Source organism: Xyrauchen texanus, chromosome 22 (genome assembly GCF_025860055.1).
Source record: "Xyrauchen texanus isolate HMW12.3.18 chromosome 22, RBS_HiC_50CHRs, whole genome shotgun sequence".
In the NCBI taxonomy this organism is placed as follows: Eukaryota; Metazoa; Chordata; class Actinopteri; order Cypriniformes; family Catostomidae; genus Xyrauchen; species Xyrauchen texanus.
This window is the reverse complement of record NC_068297.1, coordinates 4351449-4368473: the sequence shown is the minus strand read 5'-3', so window position 1 is coordinate 4368473 and position 17025 is coordinate 4351449. Positions and strand designations below refer to the sequence as shown.

The following is a 17025-nucleotide window of genomic DNA, read 5'->3' as shown; positions in this document are numbered from 1 at the left end:
ACTTGGATTTTGATGACACTGTAACTGAGTTTGCTAACAGGAAAGCCAGGAAGAAGTCTTTTTAAGGGCAGCTGGAGAGAGGAGAGGAGGAGAGACAGACAGACAGACAAAAAAGTGAGGAGAGGGTGGGGTGGGGTGGGGGGCCCTACAAGACATTGTGCCCAGGGGCCTCTGAATTCTTAATCCGGGCCTGGTCCGAAGGTCAGGACTTTTAATCGATACGCTGTTCCCTCGAACGCGAATCTCAAAAGCATCCTTCAGATCTATCGACGCAAACCAATCGTGTGGCCATTTCTGAGGAAATGGTGTCTTTGCACCCGTTTTATAGCGGTCAGTTTCGCTCCAAAACAGGTGGGGATCAAACCTAGGTTTTAAATAGGTCGTGTATGAAGGCACTCCCCATATGCATTAGTAAATAAAAATAGTAATGTCGTAAGGGAACTCCAGGTGTCCCTGTAATAAGTGCACTGTAAATCGCTTTTAATTAAAACGTCTGCCAAATGCGTAAATGTAAATGTGAGTCAGAGTGGAAAAAACGTATCAAATGTAACACTTCAAAAGTGCGAGTGCTTCTTGACATGCTGGAGGTGCCAATGATCTCACTTAGACTATAGCCTACGCCTTTGGTTTTTAAACAGCACTATAAAAAGATCTTCTGCAAACCTGAAACCACAAGTCTCCAAACAAGATGTTCCGAAATATCGTCCTTGTGACACTGCTGATATCCTCAGGTATAGTTGCAGTAATCTTTTTTTTTTTTTTTTGTATATGTCCTGCTGAAAAAAGAAAAAAACGGGTCAGGCTAGTTTGGACCAGCTTAAATTCTGAAATGGTCTTAACCGGTTTTAGATGGCCAGTGCTGGCACAAATTGGTTAATTTATATTTGTTGCAGGTAGAAAATCCTCAAAACATATTCTAGGCTGCTTTTGACAGCAGGTTGATTGGCCTTTCAACATTAATTTATTGTTGTTGCTACTTTATTTTAACCACTTATCAATCTTTTTCCTCTATTTGGTTGGATTTATGTTACATGCTCTAAGTAGGGGAAGTGCCATCTTTTGGGTGTGGTATGTCCTAAATCAATGGTTCATTTTTCTTCACAGTTTGTGCTCTGCACTATGAGATGCACAAAGGCTTGACTGGAGATGAACATGAAGAAAGCTCTGTGAGTTTCCCTTGACGTTATGTTTAATGATGGACAGTTGCATCACTCTGTCATTGTAAATGTATGCTTCGTTTTTTTAACTGTGCATAGCAATATTTAAAGAGGAACAAAATAACCCTACAAAAAAGTATTTTTATGGTGTAGTGATGGTATCAAATGGCTTCAAAAGTACTGTTTTATTGATATACACCAATACCGTGGTGCTGAATGATTACTATTTTCAAATACCATAATAACATGGTACTCTAAAGCATTCAGGGTGATGCATGTCAAAAACCATTGTATTGCCGTCACACTGTCCAAAAAATTTCAGAAATGCTTTGTTAATGTTCTATGAGTGCAATGGCATCTGCTGTTATTAAATCCTCAAGAGTTTAAGTTCACGTCCATGATAATCCGTTTTTGTTTGAAAATAGTTTTGTCTCCTAACATCATCATTTTCCAGAGCATTTTTGAACGTTTTTGTTGGAGGAAAACACCATTCCAGTCTGGATGAGAGTCGCAAACGCAGCTAAATCAATGACTATTCAAACGAAAACATATTTGTGTGGATGCGGCTCAGAGGACCTGAATATGGCCAGGTTTTTATTCGGAAATGCATTGATTTTGCTACGTTTATGCTTCTCATCCAGAATTCCTTCACCAAAATCTAGAGGCCTCATCCGCAGTAATCAGTTTTCGGATCGTTTTCCAGATGGATTAGTGTGGACATGGTCGAAGTAACTGCAGCTAATAATTCTAATATTTTTGTTGTGTCTGTTTTGTCAGGGTGAGTTTATGGAAGAAACTGAAGAGCTGCCTGGAGTTTGCTGGGCATGTAAATGGGCCATGAGGAAGCTGAAAAAACGAATCTCCACCGGTGCCACTGCGGTCAGTGTGCTCTTAGAATACTCTTGTAAAGGATAATTAAAAAAAACCAAAAACATTAATATTCAATATTCATGTTAGAATATCCAAATACAGAAAGTACAACATTGATGTTGTGAATTTCCCACAGGACGACATTAAAAAGCAGCTATCAGATGTCTGTGATGAGATTGGCTTCCTAAAATCCCTGTGTAGGAAATTTGTGAACAAGTACACCGATATGCTGGTTGAAGAACTTTCAACTTCTGATGATGCTTCGACCATCTGTGTAAACATTGGTGTTTGCAAGAAAAAGCCATAGAGTTAATTTTCTTTCCTAAACTGGAGATTTTTTTTCCCCCTTTGTGAATTGAAGTAAAATACAATGCTAAATAAAAATGTCAAGAATTGCATGTTTTGTTTGCTGAAAATGTTCATATCATTTTGCAACACTGAGTACAAAAGGGTCAGTGGTGTTGCATATTGTGCATATTAGTAAATATCACACTTACTTATCTGTTGTAGAAGGAGGGTCATAAAATGATCATGGAAATGATATGGAGTTTTTTTTGCTTGTTTGACACTCACACACTTGCCTTTACAGTACTAGAATGTTTTCTGCAGTCAACTTAAAAATTTAGTTTGAAACAAACTTGTGCTTTAGTGTCATTGTAATGCTACACTGCTGTTTCAGATTTTTAAGATCACTTTTATTGGTCAGTTTCTTTCGTGGCATCAAATCAACTACTGTTGAAAAGCATTAACACCTTGTACACTGGTATCTCACACCTATTTCATATAAAAATGTATTTAGTTAAATATGTAATTATTCCACAGCAAATAGAATTAGCAGAAGAATTATCATGTGACACTGCAACTTCTTATAAACATACACACATATTTGTCTGTATAAATTATTACAAATGAAATAAAAAATACATGCTGTACTCAACTATTCTTGCCATATGCTACAATTACATTTACATACAAATGTGCTCACCAAACATGTCCTAAATATATATGTTTGTAAGGAGAAGTCATAATGTAAAAAATACTCCTGAGTGATGGAAAAACGCACTGCATTGCCTGCAGCAATCAGACTATTTTGTCGGCAACTTGCAGGCTATAATAGCAAGCTGCTGCAGTAATGCTCAGCAAGCATTTGGAATGGCTAGAGAAGACGTGCCCAGGTTCGGTTCTCTGTCTCCAGTTCTGTTGCAGTGCCTCCTGGTCCAGTTTATTCAAACTTTGAGAACACAACCGCAGATCCTGAATTTGATCAGACAAGCTGTCCAAACACAGATCACCCCACGGGCCTGACACCTGGCAGCCTGTCATGCAGAACAAGATAGGAACTCAAGCGTCAACACATTACAGGAGATATAAAATAAACAGGACTGTCAAACTGTACATGATCAAAGTATTCACAATTTATCACATATATAGATATTTATCTAGAACGTCTGCCTAAATACAAATTTTTCAATATCTAAAGAATATATCATTAAAAATAATCAGATTTAAATACCTATAACTGGCGACCTGTCCAGGGTGTCCCCCGCCTTTCGCCCAATGTTAGCTGGGATAGGCTCCAGCCCCCCGCGACCCTGTACACAGGATAAGCGGTTGACAATGGATGGATGGATGGATGGAAATACCTATAATTTTTTTTTAATATATAATAAATAGAATAAATTACGATAATTTAAATGTGTTACATCATTGTGACAGACAAGTACGGCATTAAAAAAAATACAAAAAGTGGCTTTAGAAGGAAATATATTGTTTTTCCATTTCACTGAACATTAGCCAAACATTAGCCTACAGTTCACAGCAATCCATTTTGCTATTGAATTCATCTATTTGTCCAAGGCAGACTTAAAAGGGCTTTTCTAAGGAAGCTTCAAAGTACACATGCATTCCACAGATGCTTTTGGAGCGTCTCTCTTTGGTTGCGTTGTGTAATAAACAGTGTTTTTTGGTTGCTGTGTCAAGTTAAACGTAGTTTAAAACGTAGAAATACACATCTCGAGACCCCTACATTTGGAGTGGCACTCTGTCCAGCTGTGTTTGAATGCAAGAACACATCCTCATCTTGTACTACCACTAGTCGCAACAAGTCCCACCCTAAACTCACAGCATTGGTTGTGAGTGACAGTGGTACAATGTTGGGCTGGTCTGGGTGTTTAACCAAAGAGATGAATGTGGCTCCACAGAGCCAGTGTTTACACTCTTCTGGCAGAGGTGTTGTGGTAAAAAAAGAGGTGGGTAAACTATAAATTCTGGTGGACCACGACGTGGTCACCCGGTAAGGTGGGCCACTGCCTACCGGTTGTATGTGTATCCAGATGACATCGCTATAGGCTATCATTTGATGGTACTACCAAGGGTATCACTGGTTGTTCCCTCATCATAGGTCACACAATCACTATTCAATTCATACATTAAGCTAAGTTCTTGTTAAAGAGACCCAAGAAGGAATAATATGGTTGAAATCTATTAAGTTTACTAAATGACAAAACAGAGAGAACAAAAATATTTAAGAGAGATAGAGAGGGAGGCTTATATCCAGGGCTTCCAATGCAATGCACTTGTACATAATGATTAGGCATTTGGGGTTATTTTCATAGTCGATTAATCTGTTGAATATTTTCTCGATTAATAAATTATTTGTTTGGTCTATAATATGTCAGAACAATGTGGATCAGTGTTTCCCAAAAGCCCAGGAGGATGACGTCCTCAAATGTCTCGTTTTGTCCACAACTCAAAGATATTCAGTTTACTGTCACAGAGGAGAGAAGACACTAGAACATATTCACATTTAACAAGCTGGAATCAAATAATTTTTTACTTTTGTCTTAAAAAATGACTCAACCCGACTAATTGATTATCAAAATAGTTTAGATAGTAAAATAGTGCAGATTAACGACAGAAGAATAAATCTGGTGCCACATATGTAAAAAAAATTGCCGGATATCCATTTTTACATGAGACGTTTGGGCTAGTGAGTGACGGATGAATCTTGATGCAGTCTGCTGCTTCCTGTTGATTGGTCAACACTGACAGTAATGCAGCCAGGGTTTCCCATACGTTCATTTATTTGTGGCGGCCCGCCACAATATCAACGCTGATCGACACACATTGATTTTCGATTTATTTTTTATTTTTTACTAAGCCCATTTAAAATCGTATTTGATTGCAGAGAGCCGTAGCGCATTCGCGCAGCACTAGGCTACCTCTCGCTCGTCCCTCTCCCTCTCCCTCTCCCTCTCCCCTCCCCCTCCCTCTCCCTCTCCCTCTCCCTCTCCCTCTCTCTCTCTCTCTCTCTCTCTCTCTCTCGTACCTCTCGCGCTCTCTCTCCATCATGGAACACCGCTGCATAAATCTGTCCAACACAGCACTGTCAGTTATTACTTATTAGCCAGCATGCAAGGAGCCTAGCTAATAAGGAGAGCTAAGTTATTGTTAGAATACAGCTGGATTTTTGAGGTCAGCACGCTGTATATAGCTGGTAGTAGTCAATATCGATGCACGCGCATGGGAAACACTGGCAGCAGCGCATTATGAAAGACTTCGTCTTAGGTTTAACAACCTATGAAACTAATAATGAACAATATGAAACTAAAACGACATAAGCTTAATTTAAAATGGCTTAGGCACTATCTATTTAGAGGTGGATAAATGCAATTTAGAGGTGGATAAACCCACTTTTGGAGGCGCTATTTCCGAATTTTGGGAGGTGCGTAAACGGCGTTTACGTGCGTTTAGCCTCCACTACATCCCTGTCTTCTGGGAAATCAACCTACGAATGGCTTACATATAGTTGGCCTTCCACTGTCAGTTCACAAACCTCCATTTTTGTGGTTTGACCCTACAAGCTTTCTGCTTTCAGCCTAGATTTCCAACCAGTAAACCACAACCCCCAATGGTAGGATCCAAAGCAAAATCCACAAAGATATTTTAAGCTCTTAGATGACTAGATGCTGGCAATCAAACCTACAAATCGCAATGCAGGTTTACCTTGAAGATTGAGATGGGTCAAAGGTCGCTGGGCCTCCATGAGGGCGTTAAGGAGACTTTGAAGCCCGGCTGAGGTCACAGCAGGGTTGCCCGACAGGTCCAAAGATGTCAGGGAATGACAGAATTGAAGACACCTAAAAACAACCAATGATCATTATACTGTACTGGGATAATTTTTGTACAATATAATTACTCAAAATACTTGCAAAATTGCCTTGGCAATATCAAAGGCTCCAAACTGAGATAGTCATAGACTCAACAGCACCAGAAAGTCTAGGTCAAATGCACAGACATTACTGATCAATATTTCAGTACGAGTGACAGCAGAACAAAATGATTCACCTGGCGAGAGAAAGGATGCTGTGGTCCGTCAGGCCGTTTCCAGCAAGACTTCAATGCACGAGTGGACAGTCACCCTGGAACCCAAACACAAATGTACTTTTAACATTTAAATAGTGATATCTGTTTACTCAGTAGAATCCCACATTGCAATGGACACTTCAAAATCGTTAAATTGATAACATCACGTTTTTGCTGGATAAAAAATGTATTCCTCGAAATCCGGAAGTGTTAAATGCCATTCGCATTTGTTAAAAGCAATTCAGTCACATGCAAACAAATGAAATGGCAAACTAATACAACACTATATCAGCTTCATTTTTAAATAGTTGTGTTTAATAGTGGGATTCCTCATGAAGAACTACACTATCCATGATCCTGAAGGGAAACTCTCAACCAATCAGAGACTCACTGCGAACAAAGCGCACCAAAAGAGCCGTGCAGGGACCGCCCACTCTCATGATGAACTGCAAATAATGCAAACAAGTCTGTCTCCCTACACTCTTTTTGAATTCGATTAATTCATTTGCAATTGTTCATGAGATTGTAGTTCATTTCCTTACGAAAGACGTTAAGTAATCTACAAGTAAATGAGGTATCTTGCTTCAAATGTCAAAGTTTGTTCTGTTGTGTTTCATCTCAGAGCTGGTTGGCTTGCTTCATGCCTTGTACGTGAAAAAGAAAGTGGGTGGGAACTGTTCCACTCTATACAGCAACTAAAAGGTCTCACATTTATGTGCATGTGTACCTGTGTGAGAAGTTTAGTGAGGATTTCCAAGGCAGGCTGGTCAGATGAACCTCTACAGACCACAGACAGCTGAAGGTGTGTGAGACAGCTCATTGGTAATGTCTTCAACACAAGATCAAAACCAGTGGAGCCCAGTGCATTGTGGGAGAGACACGCAGACCTCAGGTTCCCAGTGCCAGTTCTCACGAAACAGACATGAGAGCGGACTTTTACACTAAACACTGTGATGAAACAGAAATCACTTGTCAGAATGGATCACTGTCCATAACCAAACTGGTACAAGCATTTCTGGGCTGCAGTTCTCCTACTCGCAGCACAAACATGCTGTTTATTAGGGTAAGCTGTTAGACAAAGCGCGGATTCCATCGCTTATATCCGTGTCTGATAACGGACAGGATAAGATCGAAATCACTCATAACAGCACCATTATCTTTACACTCCAGAGACTGTTGTGCATGAAAATCCCAGGAGATCAGCAGTTACAGAAATACTCAAACCAGCCCATCTGGCACCTGCAATCATGCCACGCTCCAAATCACTGAGATCACATTTTTTCCCCATTCTGATGGTTGATGTGAACATTAACTGATGCTCCTGACCCGTATCTGCTGCATGATTTTAGGCACTGCAGCCACACGATAAGCTGATTAGATAATCAAATGAATACGTCAGGTCCATAAATATTGGGACATCGACATAATTCTAATCTTTTTGGCTCTATACACCACCACAATGGATTTGAAATGAAACGAACAAGGTGTGCTTTAACTGCAGACTTTCAGCTTTAATTTGAGGGTATTTACATCCAAATCAGGTGAACGGTGTAGGAATTACAACAGTTTGTATATGTGCCTCACACTTCGTAAGGGACCAAAATAATGGGACAATTGGCTGCTCAGCTGTTCCATGGCCAGGTGTGTGTTATTCCCTCATTATCCCATTTACAAGGAGCAGATAAAAGGTCCAGAGTTCATTTCAAGTGTGCTATTTGCATTTTGAATCTGTTGCTGTCAACTCTCAATATGAGATCCAAAGAGCTGTCACTATCAGTGAAGCAAGCCATCATTAGGCTGAAAAATCAAAACAAACCCATCAGAGAGATAGCAAAAACGTTATGTGTGGCCAAATCAACTGTTTGGTGGATGACCGAAGAATTCTTTCCCTGGTGAAGAAAACACCCTTCACAACAGTTGGCCAGATCAAGAACACTCTCCAGGAGGTAGGTGTATATGTGTCAAAGTCAACAATCAAGAGAAGACTTCACCAGAGTGAATACAGAGGGTTCACCACAAGATGTAAACCATTGGTGAGCCTCAAAAACAGAAAGGCCAGATTAGAGTTTGCCAAACAACATCTAAAAAAGCCTTCACAGTTCTGGAACAACATCCTATGTATAGATGAGACAAAGATCAACTTGTACCAGAGTGATGGGAAGAGAAGAGTATGGAGAAGGAAAGGAACTGTTCATGATCCAAAGCATACCACCTCATCAGTGAAGCATGGTGGTGGTAGTGTCATGGCGTGGGCATGTATGGCTGCCAATGGAACTGGTTCTCTTGTATTTATTGATGATGTGACTGCTGACAAAAGCAGCAGGATGAATTCTGAAGTGTTTCGGGCAATATTGTCTGCTCATATTCAGCCAAATGCTTCAGAACTCATTGGATGGCGCTTCACAGTACAGGTGGACAATGACCCGAAGCATACTGCGTAAAGCAACCAAAGAGTTTTTTAAGGAAAGAAGTGGAATGTTATGCAATGGCCAAGTCAATCACCTGACCTGAATCCGATTGAGCATGCATTTCACTTGCTGAAGACAAAACTGAAGGAAAATGCCCCAAGAACAAGCAGGAACTGAAGACAGTTGCAGTAGAGGCCTGGCAGAGCATCACCAGGATGAAACCCAGCGCCTGGTGATGTCTATGCTCCAGACTTCAGGCTGTAATTGACTGCAAAGGATTTGCAACCAAGTATTAAAAAGTGAAAGTTTGATTTATGATTGTTAATCTGTCCCATTACTTTTGGTCCCTTAAAAAGTGGGAGGCACATATACAAACTGTTGTAATTCCTACACCGTTCACCTGATTTGGATGTAAATACCCTCAAATTAAAGCTGAAAGTCTTCAGTTCAAGCACATCTTGTTCGTTTCAAATCCATTGTGGTGGTGTACAGAGCCAAAAAGATTAGAATTGTGTCAACGTCCCAATAGTTATGGACCTGACTGTATGTAGATGTACAGGTGTACCTAATAAAGTGGCCGGTGAGTATATATACACACAGTATATACTGTGTGTATGTGCATGGGATTTCTTTAAGACTGCAAGGGAAGCTCAGCTTCCCCTATAATGTCAAAAAAATAATGGTCAAATATGTACTATTGTGTAAACAATTTATTGACTAAAAATGCGTTAGAACACGCTCATCTCAAGACGAAGTTCGTTCAGAATCAGCTACATTACATATAGCAGGTCGGCTGACTCGATTTACTTCTCATACATTCTCAGAAGGCCAGTGCATTTCCCTGTTGAAGCCGAAGTGTCCATTGACTTCAACAGGGCTGCTCTGAACAGTTTTTTTCAGTGCTCCAAAATAGACGGTCATTGGATAAATGCTGCGATTATGTCCCTCCCACGGACGCCAGCGCCTCTGGGGGTGAATGAGGATGGGCTGGCCCGACTCCGGCTTCGCGTGATGATTGGAGGATCTGTCAAAGACTGCATCTCCTTTTAATTAACAGCTGAATCTGTACTATAAGAAGTCACTGAAGCTATTTCACAGCCAGTCCCATCATGATTTCTCAAGTGTAGTCGAAAGACAAACTGCTGCAACCTATTTCTTTATATTTGTTTGGCTTAAATTGCTAGTCAATTTGCATAATACATTTCATACAATTATACACCACATTCCTTGTTTCAGTTTCACCAAGTTTAATATATTTTGTTTTAGAGCGCTCGCTCGTTCATTCGCTCGCTCATTCATTCATTCATACAGTAGGCTAGGCTAGCGTCGTACGGGTGAAACTGCGCACGATGGCAGACGGTGCTTATATTGTCGACCTGATTTTGGCGAAGCCATTTGAAAGTCTTCCTTACGAGGAAAAAATTAGAATTAAACAGCAGGGCAGATCAACACCTAAGATTGATTTAGTGCAAAAAATAGGGTAAATAAGTGTATAATGTAGGCCGAAAATGAGCTTCCCCTCTTTGAAAGACCAGCAGCCGCCACTGACACACACCCATACACACCCACCAGCCATAATATTAAAATTACATGCCTAATATTGTGTAGGTTCCCCTTGTGTCACCAAAACAGTGCCAGCCCGCAATTCTTCTCCCCACAAATGTACAGAGTGGTTATCTGAGTTACTGTAGACTTTGTCAGTTCAAACCAGTCTGGCCATTCTCTGTTGACCTCTTTCATCAACAAGACATTTCCTTCTACAGAACTGCCCCTCACTGGATGTTTTTTTTTTTTTTTAACAGATAAATTTGGCAGATAACAGCTCTGTACATATATGGTGAGAAGAATTTCTCAGAACGCTATTCTGAGATGCGTGTTGAGGTACATATGGTTAAAGGTTGTGTGTCCAACGTGTTTCTCTCAAACAACATATATTGTATAGAAGTAGCACTGGGTGGGGTGTCAAAGTACAGCTCACTAGTGAAACATTTCCGATGAATGTGCTTTTTGTGCGAGTTGAAGACTTGTTCCAATGTTAGTAGGATAATAGCTTTCCAAAGTTACTGCCATTTTGACACCTTTTTTCTGCATCTGAGGATAGTTCAGCAAATAGTCTGTCACAGAACAGATCTTGGTGTGAGGGAACAGATTCAAATCACTACTCGATGTTAATAAAATGTGTAGATCATGTGTTTTGCCTTTACTCAGAAGAATATATTGCTAATCCTATCTGTATCAGAGTATCAAAGCATATTGTTCTTCTATGGCAGGTTTCAAAGTTATTTTCTACTGCACATGAACACATTTAGATGCCGGATTTCTCTTAAAGAGACAGTTCACCCAAAAATGCTAATTCTCCCATCATTTACTCACCCCTCATGCCATCCCAGATGTGAACGCAAACAATGATTATTAAAAAGATCTCAGCTCTGTTGGCCCATACAATGCAAGTGAATAGTGATCAGATGTTTGTAGCTCCAAAAATTTCTTTTTTACTCTAAATCTCCACTTTAACTTTCAGATGTGAAAGTTAAGATTTATAGTAAAAAAAAAAGAAAAGTACTTAAATATTTTTCTCACCCACACCTGTTATATCACTTCTGAAGACATGGATTCATCCATTGGAGTCTTATGGATTTTATGTTTACATTATGAGATTTTTGGAGCTACAAACTTCTGATCACTATTCACTTGCATTGTATGGACCAACAGAGCAGAGATATTCTTCTAAAAATCTTTGTTTGTGTTCTGCAGAACAAAAAAGTCAAACACACTCTGGGATGGCATGAGGGTGAGTAAATGATGAGAGAACTTTCATTTTGGGGTAAACTATATTGGGGTAAATATTAAAGCATGTAATATTCTGAACTGAAGTTTTAATGTAAATGCACTAGCTTTATATAAAATAAAAAAAAAGACTAATTATATCAGCCATCTTATCAGTTATCTACCATAAAAATAAATAAATTAAAAACAATCAATTATCAGCCAAATGTCTATATCACTGCATCCCTGTTATAATCAGTTTTTTTGGAATAAAACAACAAAAAGAATAAAAGGATGAATCAAAGGACATATTTACAGGAAAAGCAGGTTGACTCTGCCCCTCAAAGATGTCCGTTGCTTTTTTGAGGCCCTCTCAATTGATCTGATTGGCTGACATGTCTAAAACCCGTAGCCTGGGCATAGTGGCATCACACCTTCTGGAAGGAGGTCATTGTTCAGACGGTTAGCAGAGATGTGGAGTTCAGTGAGGTTGGCCTGAAGTTTTACAGCTCGAAGGAGAGGAGCCAGAGATCCTGGAGACAAACTGAGTCCACAAACATTCCCACAAGACCTAGTGTCCTGCACCACACACAACCGAGATACACGCTTGTTCTCCTCTGGAACACAAAAATACAAAACATGTTTGTAAGATGTATTCCATGTCTCTGTATGAATGAAAACACACTGCAGCATAGTTTTCAGGCCGCTCACCAACTCCAAGACTCTGACAGGCTTTTATGTAGCACTCAGGGAGAGGAGGAAGATCCCATGAACACACCTCAGCAAGAACCTGCATGAAAACAGTTGACAAATTAAAGGGAACATTCACTCAAAACGTGTACATTTCGACTTCTTTGTTAGACTTTTCAGTCCGTTCCTCACTCAAATCTATCTTATGGCTTCAAAAGACTTGGAAATAAGTCATTTGGTCAGCTTTTATGGTCCTTTTTGAGCTTCAACATCATTGGTCACCATCAGTTTTTATTGTGCGGAAAAGAGGAGCCAGGACATTCTGCTAAATTTCTTTTGTGTTAAATAGAAAGAGGAATTGTATGCATTTTTTTTTTTAAATATAAAAAGATGATTTTTGGTCGGCTACACTACACTAAGTTAAGACAATATGGATTACATCAGGGTTTCTGCAGTTTCAAAGGAATGACATTTAAGACTTTTTAAGGCCAAATAAAAGAAACATTTAAGACCACATTCGCAATAATAATAATAATTAAAAAGAAAACATTAATTCATTAGCTGGTAAATACAAAACCACTTAGAATACTTGGATGTCTCTGGACATGTTTTTCATATTTTTTGTGCATTTTCTTTTTTTTTAAATAAGTTAATACAACCTTAAAACTAAATGAATTCATTAAGAATGCATTTAGCCTAAAGTCTGTAGTCTATATTGTGACCCTTCTCTATGGTCACTTGCTTTCCAGCAAGACGTGATGCAATAGACCAAAAGACATGATGCAATAGACCAATGCTTTGGCAATGTCACCGCTTATGTCAAACACGGAAGTGGTGGCAAAAACATGCGTAAAAATTAAACATTTATCTGATTACATTGTTGAAAAATGACTCTGAGGGCTCTCGTTGACTCCTGTGGCTTCAAGCCATCGACAGACCTGACTGGACTGAGATCATTTCAAAACAACTTTACAGCAAAACATTTTAGCGAACATGATTACATGTTTGTTATTAACTAATTTTATTATAGTAATTGTATCGCCAAGAAAATGTTTGTATTTATGATGGTTTTGTGTCATATTTTCGTTTAATCATCTAATCTGTCAAATCTAACACAACAAGCAGCGTGCTTTCTGACACCAATTACTGCACATGCACTGACATATTTGTAAACGAGAGGATTGGTCTATAGACCTTATTCACGCTAGCGCCATGTTTGATTTTTAATGGGAATGGAAACAAGGCTGTGAGGGATAGACTTACTGTCTCTTCAATGGCATGAACGGTATAAAGCTGTAAAAAGCTCCAATATATTTTTGGTCTACTCGGTGTCCTAGAAAATATATTTTTAACAACACTTTTTCTCCCAATTTGGCATGCCCAATGTTTGTATTGAACAGTAAGTTCTTGCCCTTATTTTGGCATTGCAAAGCCTTTCTATCAAACTAATAGGAGAATTTAAGTTACACCCCGTTATCTCGCATTTGCACCCAGTATGGAAAAAAGTGTCCAGGGTGTTTAATTCTGACATTTATTTAAATGTTGCCTCGAGCATATGGCTGAATCCTAAATTATGAATTAATAAGTCTTCTTCTGGTCAGAGTGGATTGTGAGGGAGGTTCATATGCTCAGTGACCTATATGAGAGAGGAGTGTTGAGATCTTTTGAAAATTTGGTTCAGCATTTTGGGGTTCCTAGATCTCAGTTCTATAGGCTGCGCCACCTGCTTTGTATTGTTTTTGGGAGTAGCACACACCCCCTAAAGTGGCAGATACTCTGGGAGAGGTGATTACTACTATTGGAAAAGGTCATGAGGCATCAGTTTATTACGAGTCTGGGGGACGGAGCTTTAACTTCTCTCAAGAGATATTGGAGAAAGATTTAAACTTGGTATTGGAGGAGGGAGTGTGGGCTGGGATTCTGAAAAATGTCAAGTGTGTATCTAAAGATGCAAGGGTGCGCCTTATTCAATTCAAGATATTACACAGATTCTATTGGACCCCCTCTAGATTGTATAGGCTTGGTCTTAAAGACACACCCACCTGCTGGTGATGCCAATCAGAAGCTGGAGTCACAACCAATGTTTTTAGATCCAAGAATTCTGGTTGAAGGTTCAGAGTTTTCATTCTGCCCCAGACTCTGTATTTTGGCCGATGGGGCGGTCATACATTTGGGGGATAAACACATAAAAAAATTGGGTTCTGACCAGAATTATGATTGGCAGGCAAATTATTTTAAGGGGATGGGTCAGGTGGAGCATCCTTATTTATGGAGTGGTGTGCGGAGATGGGGAGGGTGGCTGCTTTCGAGGCGGTTCGGCATTTGTTTGATAGGAAATTAGGCAATTACTAGTGTTTTTAGGGGGCTCTCGGGGAGGGGGTCTGGAAAGAGATGCTTAGTTTTAATTTATATTTATTATTATATTTTCTTTCTTTTTTTCTTCTTCTGTTTTTTTGGTGTGTGTATTCTATTTGTGACCACAGGGGTGTTCGTTGGGGGGGTCAGGGAGGAGTTGGTGATTGAGGGGTATTATGGGGGGTTAAATGTTGATTTAATGTGTATATATGCATGTTTCTCATTTGTTACATATGTCTATGAATCAAATCATAATCATAATATCATAATAGCTAGAATTACACACACAACCCACTAAACATAAACATACAAAACCAGCACACAAAAAAGTCTATACCTGTGTGGAACTGGAATCAAAAAGACATTTTCTTTAACCCTCATTCTGATTGGTGCCAGCATCTTTATTGGCAATTGTTAATACATTTACTACTATATGCAACATTAGTGCATAATTGCCAATCAAACACAATGGGCATGTTTATGGCATGATACCTATTTTTTGGAAAGTAGCATGTAGTATATGTATGGTCTACAGTACGAAAATGTTCTATCTGCATGCAACACACAGATGGCCTACTACATCTGCCAAAATGTGCAGTATACAACATAGAATACTGTTTCCAATAAACAATGCATATGACTTAAAGTTTTGATCCATACTGCATATACTGTTTCACATTTAAAAACAATAGCAGTCAGTATTCTGAACAAACTACACAGTATGGAGTAGAACATTCCAAACATAGCAAATGAAATAGTGAGGTCTGTAGTACCATTGGCTGATGTGTAAGAGGTACATGGTCATGCATAGAGACAGGTTATTGGGTTGTGATGGGGCTCTGTGACCTGCTGACGTCTCTTCTACCCAGCATTACCATCCCAGGTGGTTGATTCATCTTCACCTGTCGAGACTTATTAGCTCCGTTCTTCAGAGAGAGCCCCCTGCTGGACGAACTATGAACTGCAACAAGAGAGTAACAGTCCTTTAAATGTCAATTTCGGGAAACTTTATAAAATAGTTCAGTTTCTTGTGTTTCTCCTTTTAAAACAATGCAAGTTATCACATATCAATTTACATTTGATGTTAATTTAGCATAAAAGTCAACATGAAAACACATTCACTAATCTCACATTTCAAAGTGAAACAGGATATTATGTGAAGAAAAGAAAAAAAAGAAAATCAGGTTAATCAGATCTTTATTTTTATTTTTTAAATTATAATAGCTAATGCTTAAGCTAAAAAAAACACCTCTAGGGGGGCCTTCGGTAGATACAGACAAATGATTCTGAGTTCTGGAACTTGTTTCCCGTATAACATTATGCGCAGACGCTCTCCGTTTCTTCTTAGGATGCACATCCATTAAGTCATCCTCCAGCCAATCGTCTGCCAGATACTCGTCTTCAGGGACCAATGCCGATCTGCTATTGGCCGACACAGCTGGAGCGTTGGTAAAGGCCGCCTCTGATAGGCTCTGAGACAGGAGGCGGGATTTGGCACTTCCTAGGTTCTGCATGGCCTTTTGGTACTCCGATTCTGACTGCGGTGACTGTGACCATAGACATGTATTTATTATGTCTATGACTGTGACACTTGCTAGTGGCACGCAGACTCCCTCTAGTGGTACGCAGAGGAATCACTGAATTTCGATCTCACCGGTGTGAGTAGAACGGTGAGTGCATAACTTTTTTATATTTTATTTTTTATTATTAACAAAAAAATCAACATACAAACTCTTGTAGGGAAAATAAAATATACATGCGTATATACAAATGTTGTCAATATACAAAAGTATTAACCAAGCATAAAACAACAAAAACAAACCAAAGAGGGGTGAGTGCATGACTTGACCAACTGATAAATTCAAACTGTGCTTTCGCGCGTTGGCTGGCGCTGAGCCAGAGACGTACGCGCTCAGCGGAGTCATATCATTCACAATCAGGCCCGCCGACAGGGGGGGACAAACGGGTCTGTTGTCCCGGGCCCAGGTTGGGGGGCAGAACTGGGCCCTCATTAAATTATGGAATAATTGTTAAAAAATAAATAAAATAGGCATATTTGTGGAAAAAATATCTAATATTTGAGTTACATAAAAGCTTTTTATTTGTTTTCTTCCTAATTGTCCTTGAAATAGTGGTCAAGAACCCCCGCCCACCCCCAAAACAAAAATGGTTTGGCCACTGATCAAAATTTGATGTTGTCATTTGATTTGAAGTTCAGTAGGCTAACGTTACGATCAAAATGTCCGGTCAGCACAAGTCTGGTGCTCAGAAAAGAAAAGAGAAGAAGGGAAGAAAATAGAGGCCTTCGAGATGTCCTAAACAAATATTTTAAAAAAGGTGGTGACGGAGAAGCTGGAAGTAACGTTAGTAAAGTCAACGTAGAGCAAGGTAAGAAACAGCGCAGCCAACGTTTA

The 17025-nt window shown here is 39.4% G+C and overlaps 1 protein-coding gene and 1 pseudogene across 1 annotated transcript; one reads left to right on the top strand and one right to left on the bottom strand.

Annotated features, from left to right (window-relative positions):
* Positions 1-655: 655 nt before the first annotated feature.
* On the top strand, positions 656-2928 carry nkl.4 (NK-lysin tandem duplicate 4). Its single transcript, XM_052153757.1, has 4 exons — positions 656-731; positions 1105-1166; positions 1935-2036; positions 2164-2928. Exons 1-4 carry the CDS (start codon positions 689-691, stop codon positions 2332-2334), a joined length of 378 nt encoding a protein of 125 aa, XP_052009717.1. The 5' UTR covers positions 656-688; the 3' UTR covers positions 2335-2928.
* A 179-nt stretch (positions 2929-3107) lies between these two features.
* LOC127662302 (tonsoku-like protein) lies at positions 3108-16125 on the bottom strand (annotated as a pseudogene).
* Positions 16126-17025: the final 900 nt, after the last annotated feature.